The sequence below is a fragment of the Thrips palmi genome, unplaced genomic scaffold, assembly GCF_012932325.1.
Source record: "Thrips palmi isolate BJ-2018 unplaced genomic scaffold, TpBJ-2018v1 HiC_scaffold_4, whole genome shotgun sequence".
In the NCBI taxonomy this organism is placed as follows: domain Eukaryota; kingdom Metazoa; phylum Arthropoda; class Insecta; order Thysanoptera; family Thripidae; genus Thrips; species Thrips palmi.
The window spans coordinates 9,919,600-9,931,818 of record NW_023144631.1 but is presented as its reverse complement, the minus strand read 5'-3'; the positions used below and the strand labels follow the sequence as shown (position 1 = coordinate 9,931,818).

The 12,219-nt window shown below is 56.5% G+C and overlaps 1 protein-coding gene across 1 annotated transcript in view; it reads right to left on the bottom strand.

The window, feature by feature from the left end:
- LOC117649189 (scavenger receptor class B member 1-like) overlaps positions 1-5,307 on the bottom strand; it is a 36,161-nt gene extending 30,854 nt beyond the window's left edge. Inside the window, exon 1 of the mRNA XM_034391689.1 lies at positions 4,894-5,307. Coding sequence (XP_034247580.1) covers positions 4,894-4,960 — 67 coding nt within the window. The 5' untranslated portion in view covers positions 4,961-5,307. The remainder of the gene's footprint in view (positions 1-4,893) is intronic.
- Between the last annotated feature and the right edge of the window lie 6,912 nt (positions 5,308-12,219).

Below are 12,219 nucleotides of genomic sequence, written 5' to 3'. Positions count from 1 at the left end.
GAAACATCAGAAAACATAAAAACGAAAAAAAGGAGACAGAGTAAGTGCCAGGCTCGCGCTGCAACCGTCAGCGGTGAGAAGAAATGGACAGTGATCAGCCGACGATTCTGGAAGGCTGGGAAGGCTGGAAAGATTGGGGAGGCTGGTGGAAAGGTCGGAAGCCAGGGAAGGTTCTGGACGGGACGGCAAGGCTGACGGCTGGAAAGGGGTTTGCCTGGACACGCTGCACTTTGCACTCTGCACGCCACACTTGCAGTGTAGTGCTCGCCCTTGGCTCCGCGCACGGTGTGGCGCCGCGGCTCGGGCCAAGGAAATCCCCTACGACCATCGGCGAGCGCGGAGAGCGCGGAGAGCGCGGAGAGCGATCGCTCACGGCGGGCTGCGGGGCCCAACGCCGCCGCGGCGCCGCGCTAGCCGCGCTTGCGAAACCCCCGTCCCTTTTCTCCCGGCCGCCGCTAGATGGCGTGCAAGCAGGCGAAGCAGGCCGTGGCCTCCTCCACCGACCGCAGCATCTCCATGCACGGCACTGCAGGCGGCGCCCGGCGCCTGCGAAGCCCAGGGTAGGCAACCACGCGGTGCTCGTGGGCGCGGAGGCCGGCTGCCTGGCCTACGCTGCAGGCGCTCTGTCGCTCGTTCGCGCCGCCTGCACTGCATTCCACCACGACCACGACGCCGACGACGTGGACGTCGCCGATGACGAGTCGGAGCTTTGCGCTGCGCCAACACGGCCGTGCGCAACCCCGAAGGCTAACAGACTCAGTGCGCGCAGTGCGGTGGCACGGACTCCTCCGAAACACTTGTTGCGACACGGCCGCTAACGAGGAGGTCGGCCGGCCTGTGAATCGGTGGTCATCATGCCCTTTGTCCGCGGCCGCGGCGTTGCGGCGCCCCTCGGCGACGAGCCTCCCTGCCCAGCGGCCCAGCGGCCCAGTGGTCACGTGACCGCACGGCGCGTGAGGCGCAACCGCAAGGGATGCGGAGTCTGGAAGCTTCGGCCCGCTCGGCGAAGGGGCCGCGCCGTCCTTGGCAAGGTGAGAAGGAGAATGCAAAGAGGCAAAGCTTTGAAGCGCGGCAGCGCGGCTCGGGAAAGCCGAAAGCCATCAAGCGGCCACTTAGAGCCATTAGAACATTAGAACCGGGCCGGCCGTCATACAGCAATGCACGGACTGGTGTCCATCAAGGTGCACGCCACCGCCGCGTTTATTCGTTTTACGTCTCTGCTTTGACTGATGGGCTGTGACACGCCCGCGGCCCCGTCTGCGTCCGCGGGGCCCAGGCCGGGCCGGCCGGCCATCGAGATGCAGCAGTGCAAGAAGGGGAAGTTAAACCACCGCCAAACCGCACGTGACTCATCAACTTCCTGCCAATGACGGCGCGGAACGAGGCAGGCGGTGCCAAAAGAGAAGAGAACCTGTCGTCTGCTCTCTCCGAAAATGAAAACAATCAATTCCGGTGGTTTCTTTTTTTGGGATGTCCATTCCAGTTTTTTTTTTTCTGACAAGTTGCCCTTGCGTATCCCCGCTCCCGACTTCCTCAGGCAGGGGTTCATCCAGCACGCCCGGAGCAGTGTTGCCAGATAAGTAGGCAGAAATCCACAAGATGTAGCAGTGCCGGGAGGGTCGCCAACCTACTGGACCATTTGGTGTCAGCCTCAGCCCGCCAAGAAGCCAATATTTAGGCCCTGCTCTGGTATAACTATTGCCTAGTGAGCACGCTGAGGTCGGCAACACTTCCGACACTGGTGCATCGTGTCGACTTATTCCTAGAACAACACAGGCTTGTTTCTTTTTGTATCAAGTCGGTGCGAACGGCGACGCGGTGGCGGCCGAAAGCAGCCGAAACCGCACGCAGCATCACGCCCCGCCGGGCCGCGGGCAGGAAGAGCGCCCCCACCGCGGCGCGAACCCGCGACCTCCGTGGCCGCGGGCCGGTGCCACGGCGGTGCCACGGTGGTGCACTGACCGCGGGGTGTCACCGCTATTTCCCACGCGCAGCCAGAGGAACACGTTCGACTGCAACAGGTTTTTTTTGTTTTCGCGCTGCTGAGATACTCCAGCAGGATGCCGAAGAGGGGATGCCGGGGGGTCCGAAAAAACTGACTCTCAGCGACCAGCACGTGGACTGTCTGGGTGTGAGGGTGTCTGGCGTTCCGTCTGGCTGTCTGTCCGACTGACTGTCCGGCCGTCTGTTTGTCCGGCTGTCTGGCTGGCCGATGTGGCGCACCCCACCGGCCAAGGCGACGCTCCGCCTGCTCCGCTTCGGCCGAGGCAGTCAAATTGTTTACTCGCGCTGCTTGGCGTGCTTGCACGGAAAGAGGTTATCAGCCGACGCGCCCGAGACCGAAATATCAGCCAGCCGTTTAATGCGGCCGGAGAGCTCGCAGACAGCCACGACACGCCCTTCACGGCGCCGGGCGGGCACGGCCGGGCCGTCTAGCAGACGCCGCCAGCCAGGGGTGCTGCGCTGCAACGACGGGGAATTTTCCGCCGCAGCCGCATTATCCGGCGGAATGCCTCCGGATTGAATCAAATTTTTCGCAGGATTGCCCTTTGATTGCACCAGATTACCGCCAAACCCTCCAAATTTTTGGTAACCCGGATTACCAATTTGCTGCGAGCCGCCAGCGATCACCCGAGTCGTTACCCCCTGACGCCGGGTCTTCCACCACGCGGGGCGCGCTCCAGGCGCTGACGTCACGGGCCTGACCCTCTAGTGCCTCCTCCGCTCCGGCTGCGGGGCAGGCCGGGGAAAGCAGAGCCAAGGCCCGGCCAAGGCCCGCCCTGCCATCTTCGTCCTGAGTGGAGCGGCACCGTTCCTTTCCAGGGACGCGCGCCGACGTCACAGCGGTGACGTCATGAGAAATTTAGCGCGGTTTGGATCGGACGCTGGAACGGCCGGCAGCCCCGGCAGGGCGTTCCGGGAAAATGCAGGTGATGCAGCGCTGCAGCGGTCACGTTGAGTCAGGACACTTTCATGGCGGACTCCGACACGCGGCCGTCCACGTGCAGTAAAACGGAAAAAAGTCAAAATTATGGATGGCCGAGCGGCTCAGTGACGGTGTGGCCCGGTAACACCAACTGACCGACCTCATCCTCGATAACAATCGCACTTCATGCGCCAATCGCGAGAAAAATTTTCAGACGGACACTGCCGTAAAAATTAACGGCCCGATTATGGATTGCAGAAGATCGTCAAAGAGCTCGTCCGTCGTGTTCTGCTTGGCCGTGCGGGGAATAAAAGTCAAAGTAACCAAACGGGCGTTATCCAGTGCAGTGTGCCACGAGCGCTGCCAAATCGCCGTGCTCGTCGTCGTAAAGGCGAACGCGGACACGGCAGGAAGACAGATGCGATGCCGCCAGGCTGATAACGGGGGCAGTGCCACTTAGTGCAGTCAAACAAGAGCTTTTTACAATTATTATTTTTAAATTTGCTGTACGTTAACACAAAGATGGATTACAAAAGATGGTTCTTTAGGGATAATTTTTCAGAAAAAAAAACGAAGATGCGAAATACGTCTACTCCATTCTTCACTTTTTAAAAATCGGAATGGTTTTTAAAATGATTCTAAAAATGGTTTTAAAAATTTAAATTCAAAGTCAGTAGCTGTTTGACAGCACCAAGTGCTGCTGCCTCTTTAAGGGACCATTAACCGGGGATGCGCGGTTGCTCGGTTCGCGGAAAGAAAGACTCTTGTTGTTGTTGTTGTTGCTGGTTACCGCCAACACGCCCAGCAGAGCGACCATTGACGTCGCTACTGACACGTCACTTACATGACAAGCACACTGGAATAATCGGCGTGATCACTCTCACCTTGGGGTGGATTCCTCGTGCCGCCGCGTTCCGCCACCAAACTACCTCACCGAGCGAACTAGCCGATTAACTGTGGACTTCATGCGCCTGTTCACGTGAATTCACACAGTCGTCGTTTGTACCTCTCGTTTTTCTCGCACGGTGCTATGAGCGGGTTCTTGCTTGCAACATTCACAGTTCACCCAGGTTTCTGTTTCCATGCGGATGAAAACGAGTCGAAAAAAAAACAAACCTTTGGTCGAAGTCTCCGAATGGATGTGTTTAAAAGGGATTAACGGTCGTAAATCATCCCCCACAGGCGACGAGCAAATCAACAGTCACGCGTCATAAGGGCGTCGACAGGTAGATGAATGAATGTCGACTCCAAGAACGACGCCTACCCCATCCGAGCGTATGCGTGTCCGGAAAAAGGGGGGGGGGGCGTGTGTGAGTGGAAGGGGGGGGGGAGAGACTAAATGCATTTGAGTAGTTTTGCTTACGTTTTTCTCACGCAGCGCGCGCGCGCGCACACACATACGTACAAACACACACCCGCACACAGGCACGAAGATCACTCGGCGGCAGCGTGCCCTGCAATTTCTTGCCGGCGCGTCGGCAGAGCCTCGTTGCCGGTATAATACAGGCGGACGCGGAACCGTCCGTCATTCCAAACAACTACAAGAATGTTTTTAATGAAAGAAGGGGGAAATGAAAGGAACTATGTTGGAAATGTTTGCTGTTGCAATGTGTCATACACCAGGGACAAAGAAGCAGAGCGGCGGGCGCTGCTAGTGCAGTAAAGGCTGGTTAAAGGCTGCAAATGTTCAGCGCCTCGGCAGGGTGCACCGCTCCACCCGCTAACCTTACCTAACCAGACGATGTAACCGAAACTACGACATGAAGGGGCTCTAGTGTGCCAAACCGAGTCGCCGAGACTGCTCGCGCGCACGCGGCAGAATTATTTGCGACTTTGAGGCGAGGGGTATGTCCGGCCGTGGTGAGGCGGATCCCTCGAGTCGCGGAGTATCGCCACCAGCGCCACCAAATGATTGCCATTTCATCAAGTCGCTTGGTGAAGGTGACCCGCTTGCACTCTGGACTCACTTTGGGCGATACCGGTGCAGCGCAGCAGGTCCGAGCGGAACATCACGATGAACGCCAAGAGATTCATCTTGCCGGCTGGGGGTGTCTTCTCAAGTCACAAAATCACTGGAGCTCGATGTTTAGTTCACAGTCAAAGTGAGAACTCACTCCGACTGGCCAGGAACGCACTGAACCGGGAACACTGCACCACACTGTCTCTTTGCACTGTCTTTGTAGACCGGGGCCCGCCACACGAAGTTAGACGGGGAAGTACGTGATGTTGAGGGTCATGTAGGCGCCCAGGTGCAGGTCCGCGGTCGGCGCGAGGGGACAAGCACGGGGAGCACGCGGCACCAGGCCCGAGTCCATAAGGGATGTGTCGGCGGCGCGAGGCGGACTTGGTCTGAACGATTGGACCGATTGGCGCGAAGGCGGCGCGCTGAGGCTTTATGTGTGGCACAGCCAGCAGACTGATTTCGAGAGTCGTTTTCGTCGCTCTGTCTCTGTCGCACGCATGCGGCGTCCCTTACGGGCGTGAGAGGGACAGAGCGACGAAAACGACTCTCAGTCCGCAGGCAGCACAGCGCGCACAGCCGGGCGGCACAGCGTGGTGCGGAGGCCCCTGACCCAGCCATGCCCAGCCCTGCCCAGCCATGCCGCGGCCAAGACGGACCTGCTAGACCGAAACAGGGCGAAAATCGAGCGGGCCGGCGGAGATAAGCAAAGCAGAGCGAAAGCCCACCGAAAACGGAGGAAAACCGAGTGAGTGGAGTGGAATCCACTGAGGCGGCCACTGAGTTTGGCCTGGTTTGGCCTAGCTGTGGCTTGAGTCTTTCCCTCAACGTCCTTGTACTGGGACCCAACTCTTTCATGCTCCGACTCGGTGCCTCGCGAGCTATTCTGTCTCGACATGATACGGACAGAGACAGTCCGGCCGGCTCGCAGTATGGGATCGGAATGTTCCGAAATCATTCTTTGTTTTGAGCAGAAGGCTAATCATGTTATTTATGCGGTACGCTGCTCAACATTCCGCGAGGCTTGCTTTGTAACAGAGCACAGTGCATTGCAAGATAGCCGGGTAAGTCTAACTCGTCTTGACTCTCCGCTGCTGCTATATTTACTCTTGTATTGACATGTTCATATGATCTTCTAATCCATCTGATCTTCCACCGATAGAAAAGCGGGCGCATCGCTTTTGGAATCTGTCGCGCTGCCGTGTCCGCCGTTTTTCTCTTCCCCCCCTTCTTTATCTGCTTCTCTTCCTATTTCGGTGAAAGTACACTGCTGAAATGAGCAGGCGCACCCCAAACAGCCGTTCCCTCATACTACGCCTCGAGATGCAGCCAAAGATATTTTATTGGAAACAATTATTCGTTTGTTGATCCGTCGGTCCCCGCAGAGCGGACGCGGATGGGGGCACGTAGGAGAGCAGCCTGCCGCAGACGGGCTGCTTTGAGAGCTTGTCCAGCTGTATCGCTCATGCAACTGAACGGTAAAGTCCAAAAGCACCTAGTCTTACACTTTGTGCATAGCATAAAGTCTCGCGCGTCCAATACAAACAGGTGCGCCCACCAAAGTGCTTTGCGGGCAGTAAACCTTTTAAGAATCGCAACTAACACGCACACACGCCTGCCAGCGCCCAGACAAAGGCAAGTGCACGAAAAAAGGAACAAGCTTTTGTTTGTCTGCGTGTTGTTGTTTGCGCTCGTCAAATAGAGGCCGCCGTTCCAGGGCGCCACATTGCGCATGAAGGATGGCCCCCACGCACAGACGCACGCACACACACATTGACACGCGTGCGTAAACAGTTGACACTTGTTGTTTACTCGGACACGTAATCCGTCAGTGCAGGGAAAATGCTGAAGACCACGCAGTTATCAATGATGCTTCCTCAGCGTAAGGCCCTGCGGGTGTGCGTTGGCGTCGGTCACGCAATATCCTACACGATCCTGCACTTAAAGCTCTAGAGGGAAGTCACAAGGGGTATAAAATATAGTATGCCACAATAGATCACATAAATAAAGAACACAAGTTCAATTCAATACTTTGGAGAAAACAAACAAATAGTATTTTTTAATGAGACTCGGAAACTGCAGTTTCCTCAGCATGCTTTTTTTCTCTTAGAATGTTTGATAAAACACTGCAAAAAACACCCCACTAACGTGTAGGGTAAACTTAACGTGTAAGGAAAGGAGCCTTGTCTATGTTGACCCTCCGGTTGGTTTTCGTCTATTATTAGAATTTTCAATAAACGCACACGCAGCACTTCGCCGGCGCCAGTGCGCAGCAGAGCATGCTGCGTGCGCGCCCACCCCGCGCGCTCGGCGCGTGCTTGGCCAGTTCGCACCGCCGCCGCCCTCCCCTCCTTTTTGCACCCGCTGCCCGCTGCCTGCCACTGAGTCCGTCAAAAAGAGCAAAACTAGACGGCGACAAAAAAATGGGATGGTCGCGAGATAATCCCGTGAAGGCCGGTCACGTTGCCCATAATGGGGTCAACGTAATGCCGGGCGGGCCACGCCGACCTGCAGGGACCGGCCGGCATGGCGGTGACGTCGGCGTCAAAGGGGCACGCGAGCCTAGACGCACGTTTTATCGGTTTTCTTCTATTTCTTTCGTCGTCTTTTTCAGCCAGTCACGTTGTCAAAGCAAACCCAGTCAGACGTGCGTCCCTATGAGTTTCCCGAACCCGACACCGTAAAAGTTCATCAAAACCACACGGACTTTCTGGAATTCAATTTTTCATGACGATTGGGGTTTAAATCTGGTTTCAGCTGAAACGAAATCCGAATTGGTGACAAAGGCCGTTGCGCTGACTGTGGTGATGCGTCGCCTGGCCCGGCCGCCTGACCAGGCGGTTGGAGAAGACTTCCGTCCAAGTCCCAGTTGCAATAAGGAGCAAAGTCTTATCGGTGCAATAAATGTTCTTCCGGACGCTCTGATAAGCACCAAACCAGAAGCACGCCGTGCTTTTGGTTGGTTTTTAAACGCATGTTCAACATTAGTAGGTGCATGCTAGAAAAATAAATAGTAAAATAAATGAGAAATTAGAAGCTGGGATTTGAACACGGGTAAACGATGATAAAAGCCGATGACTATCTACTGGTCTCGCCTGCTGCGACCAACGGATAACACAGGCAAGGTACGAGACGGTACGAGAGTACCGTGGAAATGAGCCAGAGGGAGAGATGGAAGGACCACGCGAGGCACACGGTAGCTCGCGGCGGTGCGCCGTGCCGGTAGGCAACTTTTCGTGCTCCTCACACCGCCGATAAAGCTGCAGTCGCGACTTAGGCGACGCGAATTGCGACGATTAATTTGCGAGTGAGATCAGTTTGACATAAGTAATTGGCATAAATAGCTTTTCCACTCCATCGAATCGTGTGCGTGGCATGCCTTGGTTGAGGTGCTGACGATCAGAGCTGAAAAACCATTGTTGTTTACCTTTACAGCTTTTGTTTTAAAAAAAACGAAAAAAACTTTTGTTAAAAAGCTTTTTTTTTTGCTTCTGCGGAGCACATCTTGTGTTAAACGTGGCAACGTAAAACGGGCCTCGTTCTACCACCGGTTACCATGCAAACCCAAGATAGCGGTTCCCCAAAATGGCGGCCCGTCAGGATGGACGTCCCTTACTACTGGTAACCATGGGCCGCCAAGATGGCGCTCGCGACAGAGGGATCCCCTTACTACTGACGCCTGTCTGTCCCGGCACGCGACTCTCCCGGTGTGGCCCTGTTATGTCACGGTACGGGGGTGGAGAAGGCCTCGCCTGGCTTCACCTCGGAAGGCTCGGAAGGCTCGAAAGGCGCACATAGCGTCTAAATGGGCGATAAGCTGCCTCATCGCGCCCGCTGTACCGAACACGGTTTCACAACCCGAGCATTATCGGCCGGGCAAAAGATGAAACGTTGGCAACCGACGCGACCAGCACACCGCCACCGAGTACGAGAAGTACTAAGTACTTACGGCAGACTTGCCGGGACTCGGGCCGCAGAGACGACTCTTTGGCTTTGATGAAGCAGGTGACGGGTCGCAGCACTCCCTTCACCATGGTGCTCATGTCTGTCCCGCGGGACCAGGCCTTGCGGGCAGGGTGCAGGAGGGGCTGCAGGGCTAGGCCACCAGGCACGGATTTTCTCGAGATTGTATCTGCGCGGCCGGCACATCCGCATTCAAGGCGAACTTGGAAGTGGCCGGGTCAGTGCAGATGTCACAGCGGGCGCCGGCCCTTGACGAGAGGGCACGGCCGGGCGAACACCACTATCACTTCACTATTGAGACGCACCAACACACACGCGCAGCCACCCGCACAGCCACACGCGCACACGGGAAGCGTGGGTCGATACCACTAATTACACTCTGCTCTATTCTTAATTTTCGTCACCCGCGGCGGCTCCGGCTTAGGCGCGGCCGTGCAGGGCCCCAGCGTGGAGACCGTCTTCCGGACCACAACACACTGGCCGGCCAAAGATGCTGGGCCTGTCCATCGCGCGTTTGAATCTGGAAGGGGCACTTTGGCGGCTAGTTGTCGGTCGCCTTCCTTTTTCCTATATACGAATCAGCGCACGCCGCGACGAGCAGTTCGAAGCAGGAAAGATTCGGCTCGGGATGCTCTAATAATCCTAGTGGTTCCAAGCAGGTTTTTCGAAACATGGGCTTGAAAACGTTCGCCTCTGTCATCTCCCAATTATGGCCCTCTCAAATGTAACATTTGTCGTAGCCCTCCCCGCGTCCCTCTTTCCTAGAGGTACAACTACTCGTTTTGTTTTGTCTAGTTTGTGTTTGGGTCCGCAAGCTGACAACCAGGACAGCCTCGAGGTCATGCTGCCTCTGTGCGTTCCCGCGTCCTATGACGTACTCTTGCTGGAGTACGTCATAGGACAGGAGTGCGGTCCGCACCGCATCACGAAAATTACTATACTGCTTTTCTGATGAGAGAATACACCATTTTGCTTTGCTGCGATTGGGCGCAGTCGGCGTTTGAATTACCATGCAACAACGCCAGGCATTTCTGTCGCTCACAATCGGCGCATGAAGTTGGTCCCGACGGCTTGTTTGCTCCGCTCACAACACTGCGACACCTTTCTCCCAGCCTATCAGCGTCTAGGAAATGGGCCGAATTGTTCCGCCCATTACTGGGTCAGTCGATAAGCCGCGCACATCACGTGCGTGTCACAGTGCGTCTACGCACGAGTTGACGATTCACATCTTTACCCCGTCTGCCACGCCCCGCCCCGCCCCGCCAGTTCGGCGCGCGGCCCGTCCGGTTAGCGTCCGCGGTCCACGACGCCGACGCCGGCCGACGCACCGGATCACGCGAAGGAACGCGGTTTTTTTGCCGGAAAAACACAGGTCCGGGAAGCGTTTTTCATACATTTTTTGTCGATTTGAAACGTGTTTGTTCGCCTCACGTGGCACCACCAACGTGTTGTTGTGGGGCACTTTGGCGATTGTGGCTGCTGATTCCACCGGGGCACTCCCTCGTGTTGCAGCAGCAGCCCGCCATCCTCCTCCGCGGGTAATTCAAGTTAGGATGGCACCAAAGTGTCGAACCGCACGGATGGCCGCTGCGGTGGCGCGGCGTGGCAGACGGCAGCCAGGCGCTGTCGGCCACGACGGGGCCACGCGTCGTATTGTGCCTTTCGCTGTTATCGCAGTCACGTTTTCCGACACGAGACAGCCGCAACAAAACCAAGATGTACTACATGTAGTCCGTGACGACGGGCTGCGGGTTATTACGGCGTGTGTCTCTTACTCCTGGACTGGATTTGGGCAGCTGGCCGCGGGACGTCGCATGTCGTCTGCCCGTCGAAAGTCATGACTGCGCGACAAATCCGTGCCGAAGTGGCGATCCCTCGTTAACATTTCGATACTGGGCGCGGTCGGCGGAGACGCGACGAGGGTCAGATTATGATTTTGGCAGTGAAAAAAATAGTCGTTACCCTCAATTCTCAGCGCTCGATTCTGTTTTTCTCTTTTTATTGCGATGATTGTGCAGCTAACTGTACGCCTCTCGTTCAGCACGTACTCCTTGACCGACTGCCCGTGACACTCTATGTCGATTCACAGCCGAGCTGACCTCTCGAAAATAACGAGAAGGACACCGCCGAGTCCCTCTCAAAGGCACTGCCATTCGGACGAATGTCATCTTGATTCTTGATAATGTAACCTTTTCGTCTGCCAAGGGAAGCGCGCGTGTCTGACCACGACACACATATGCGGAGAATCAATCGTGCACAGAAATCGCATGAATTAATTTCATTTCGTAGCTTTTGGGAAAAAGCGCGTGGATCCGGGAGGCAAATACCAGGCAGCCCGTAAAAAAAAAAGCGCTCACCAAAAAGACCACAAGATGTGGTTGAGCAAGGCGAGAGGGCTGCCAATGAAGAGCGGCCGCGATCGAGTGATTGGATCGTGGCGTATTTTTCACAAAGAACTGGGAAAAAATTACACGCACATCGCCGTAAAAAAAAGAGTTCCCGCCAGTTTCTGAGAAGTGTGATAAATAGAGTCACGAAAGGTCTCCCTCGTCGTAAGGGCGACCGTTAGGGTGACCGATCCCAGCCAACTGAAACACGAGCGCGGAAAACGAATTTATCGAGTGGTGTGAGGGCGAATAACGGTGGCGTGGTTTGCCTATCGGAAGTCATCGCGCGGCCGCCGCTCTGCCCGTTTGCCGGGGGTCGCGGTGACCAGGCGGCGGCGTCTCATGGCGGTCACAGTAACGAGTCGCCGCCGGGGGGTCTACCGCCACCGCTACCTGCGCGGTGCTGCGCGGTGCTGCGCGTGGCACTGTCGGCGCGTGCCGCTGGATGGGCTGCCTGCCTCCCAGGCGTTGCGCCTCCACGCAGTGAGGCCCGGGCGAGGCCGAAGCGCCCAGAGCGACCGCCACCGACACCATTTAGTGAACCCGTCCACCGAGCGCATGATTTGTTGTTTCAAGATTGAATAACGACTCGAGCATTCAAATTAATTTTAAAACATGCAAGGGGATTACCCAGTATTACCCAATCGATTGGCGAGAGACGCCGTGAGTCGCTCGGGAGATTTTATTTTTCAGAGTCGAGTATCGCTTGACCAGTCGTGTTTGTTGCTCGTCTGCGACGAATCTCCAAGCTGCGCGTGTATTTTGATTCGCAGGTTGGTGACACTGTTCTCCAGTGGCAGGCGAGCCGCAGGCCGGAGGCCCCACTCTCCGCTGTGACACTGTCCGAGCGGCGTTGGTGGCGATACTCCGTGCCGCATGGCGGAGATACTCCGCGCTCGGCCAAAGCCGCTCCGTAGATACTCCGCGCGCGCGCTTCGCATGCGGCCAGCGTCGCGCGCCACCGCAAGGCAGAACGGACACGG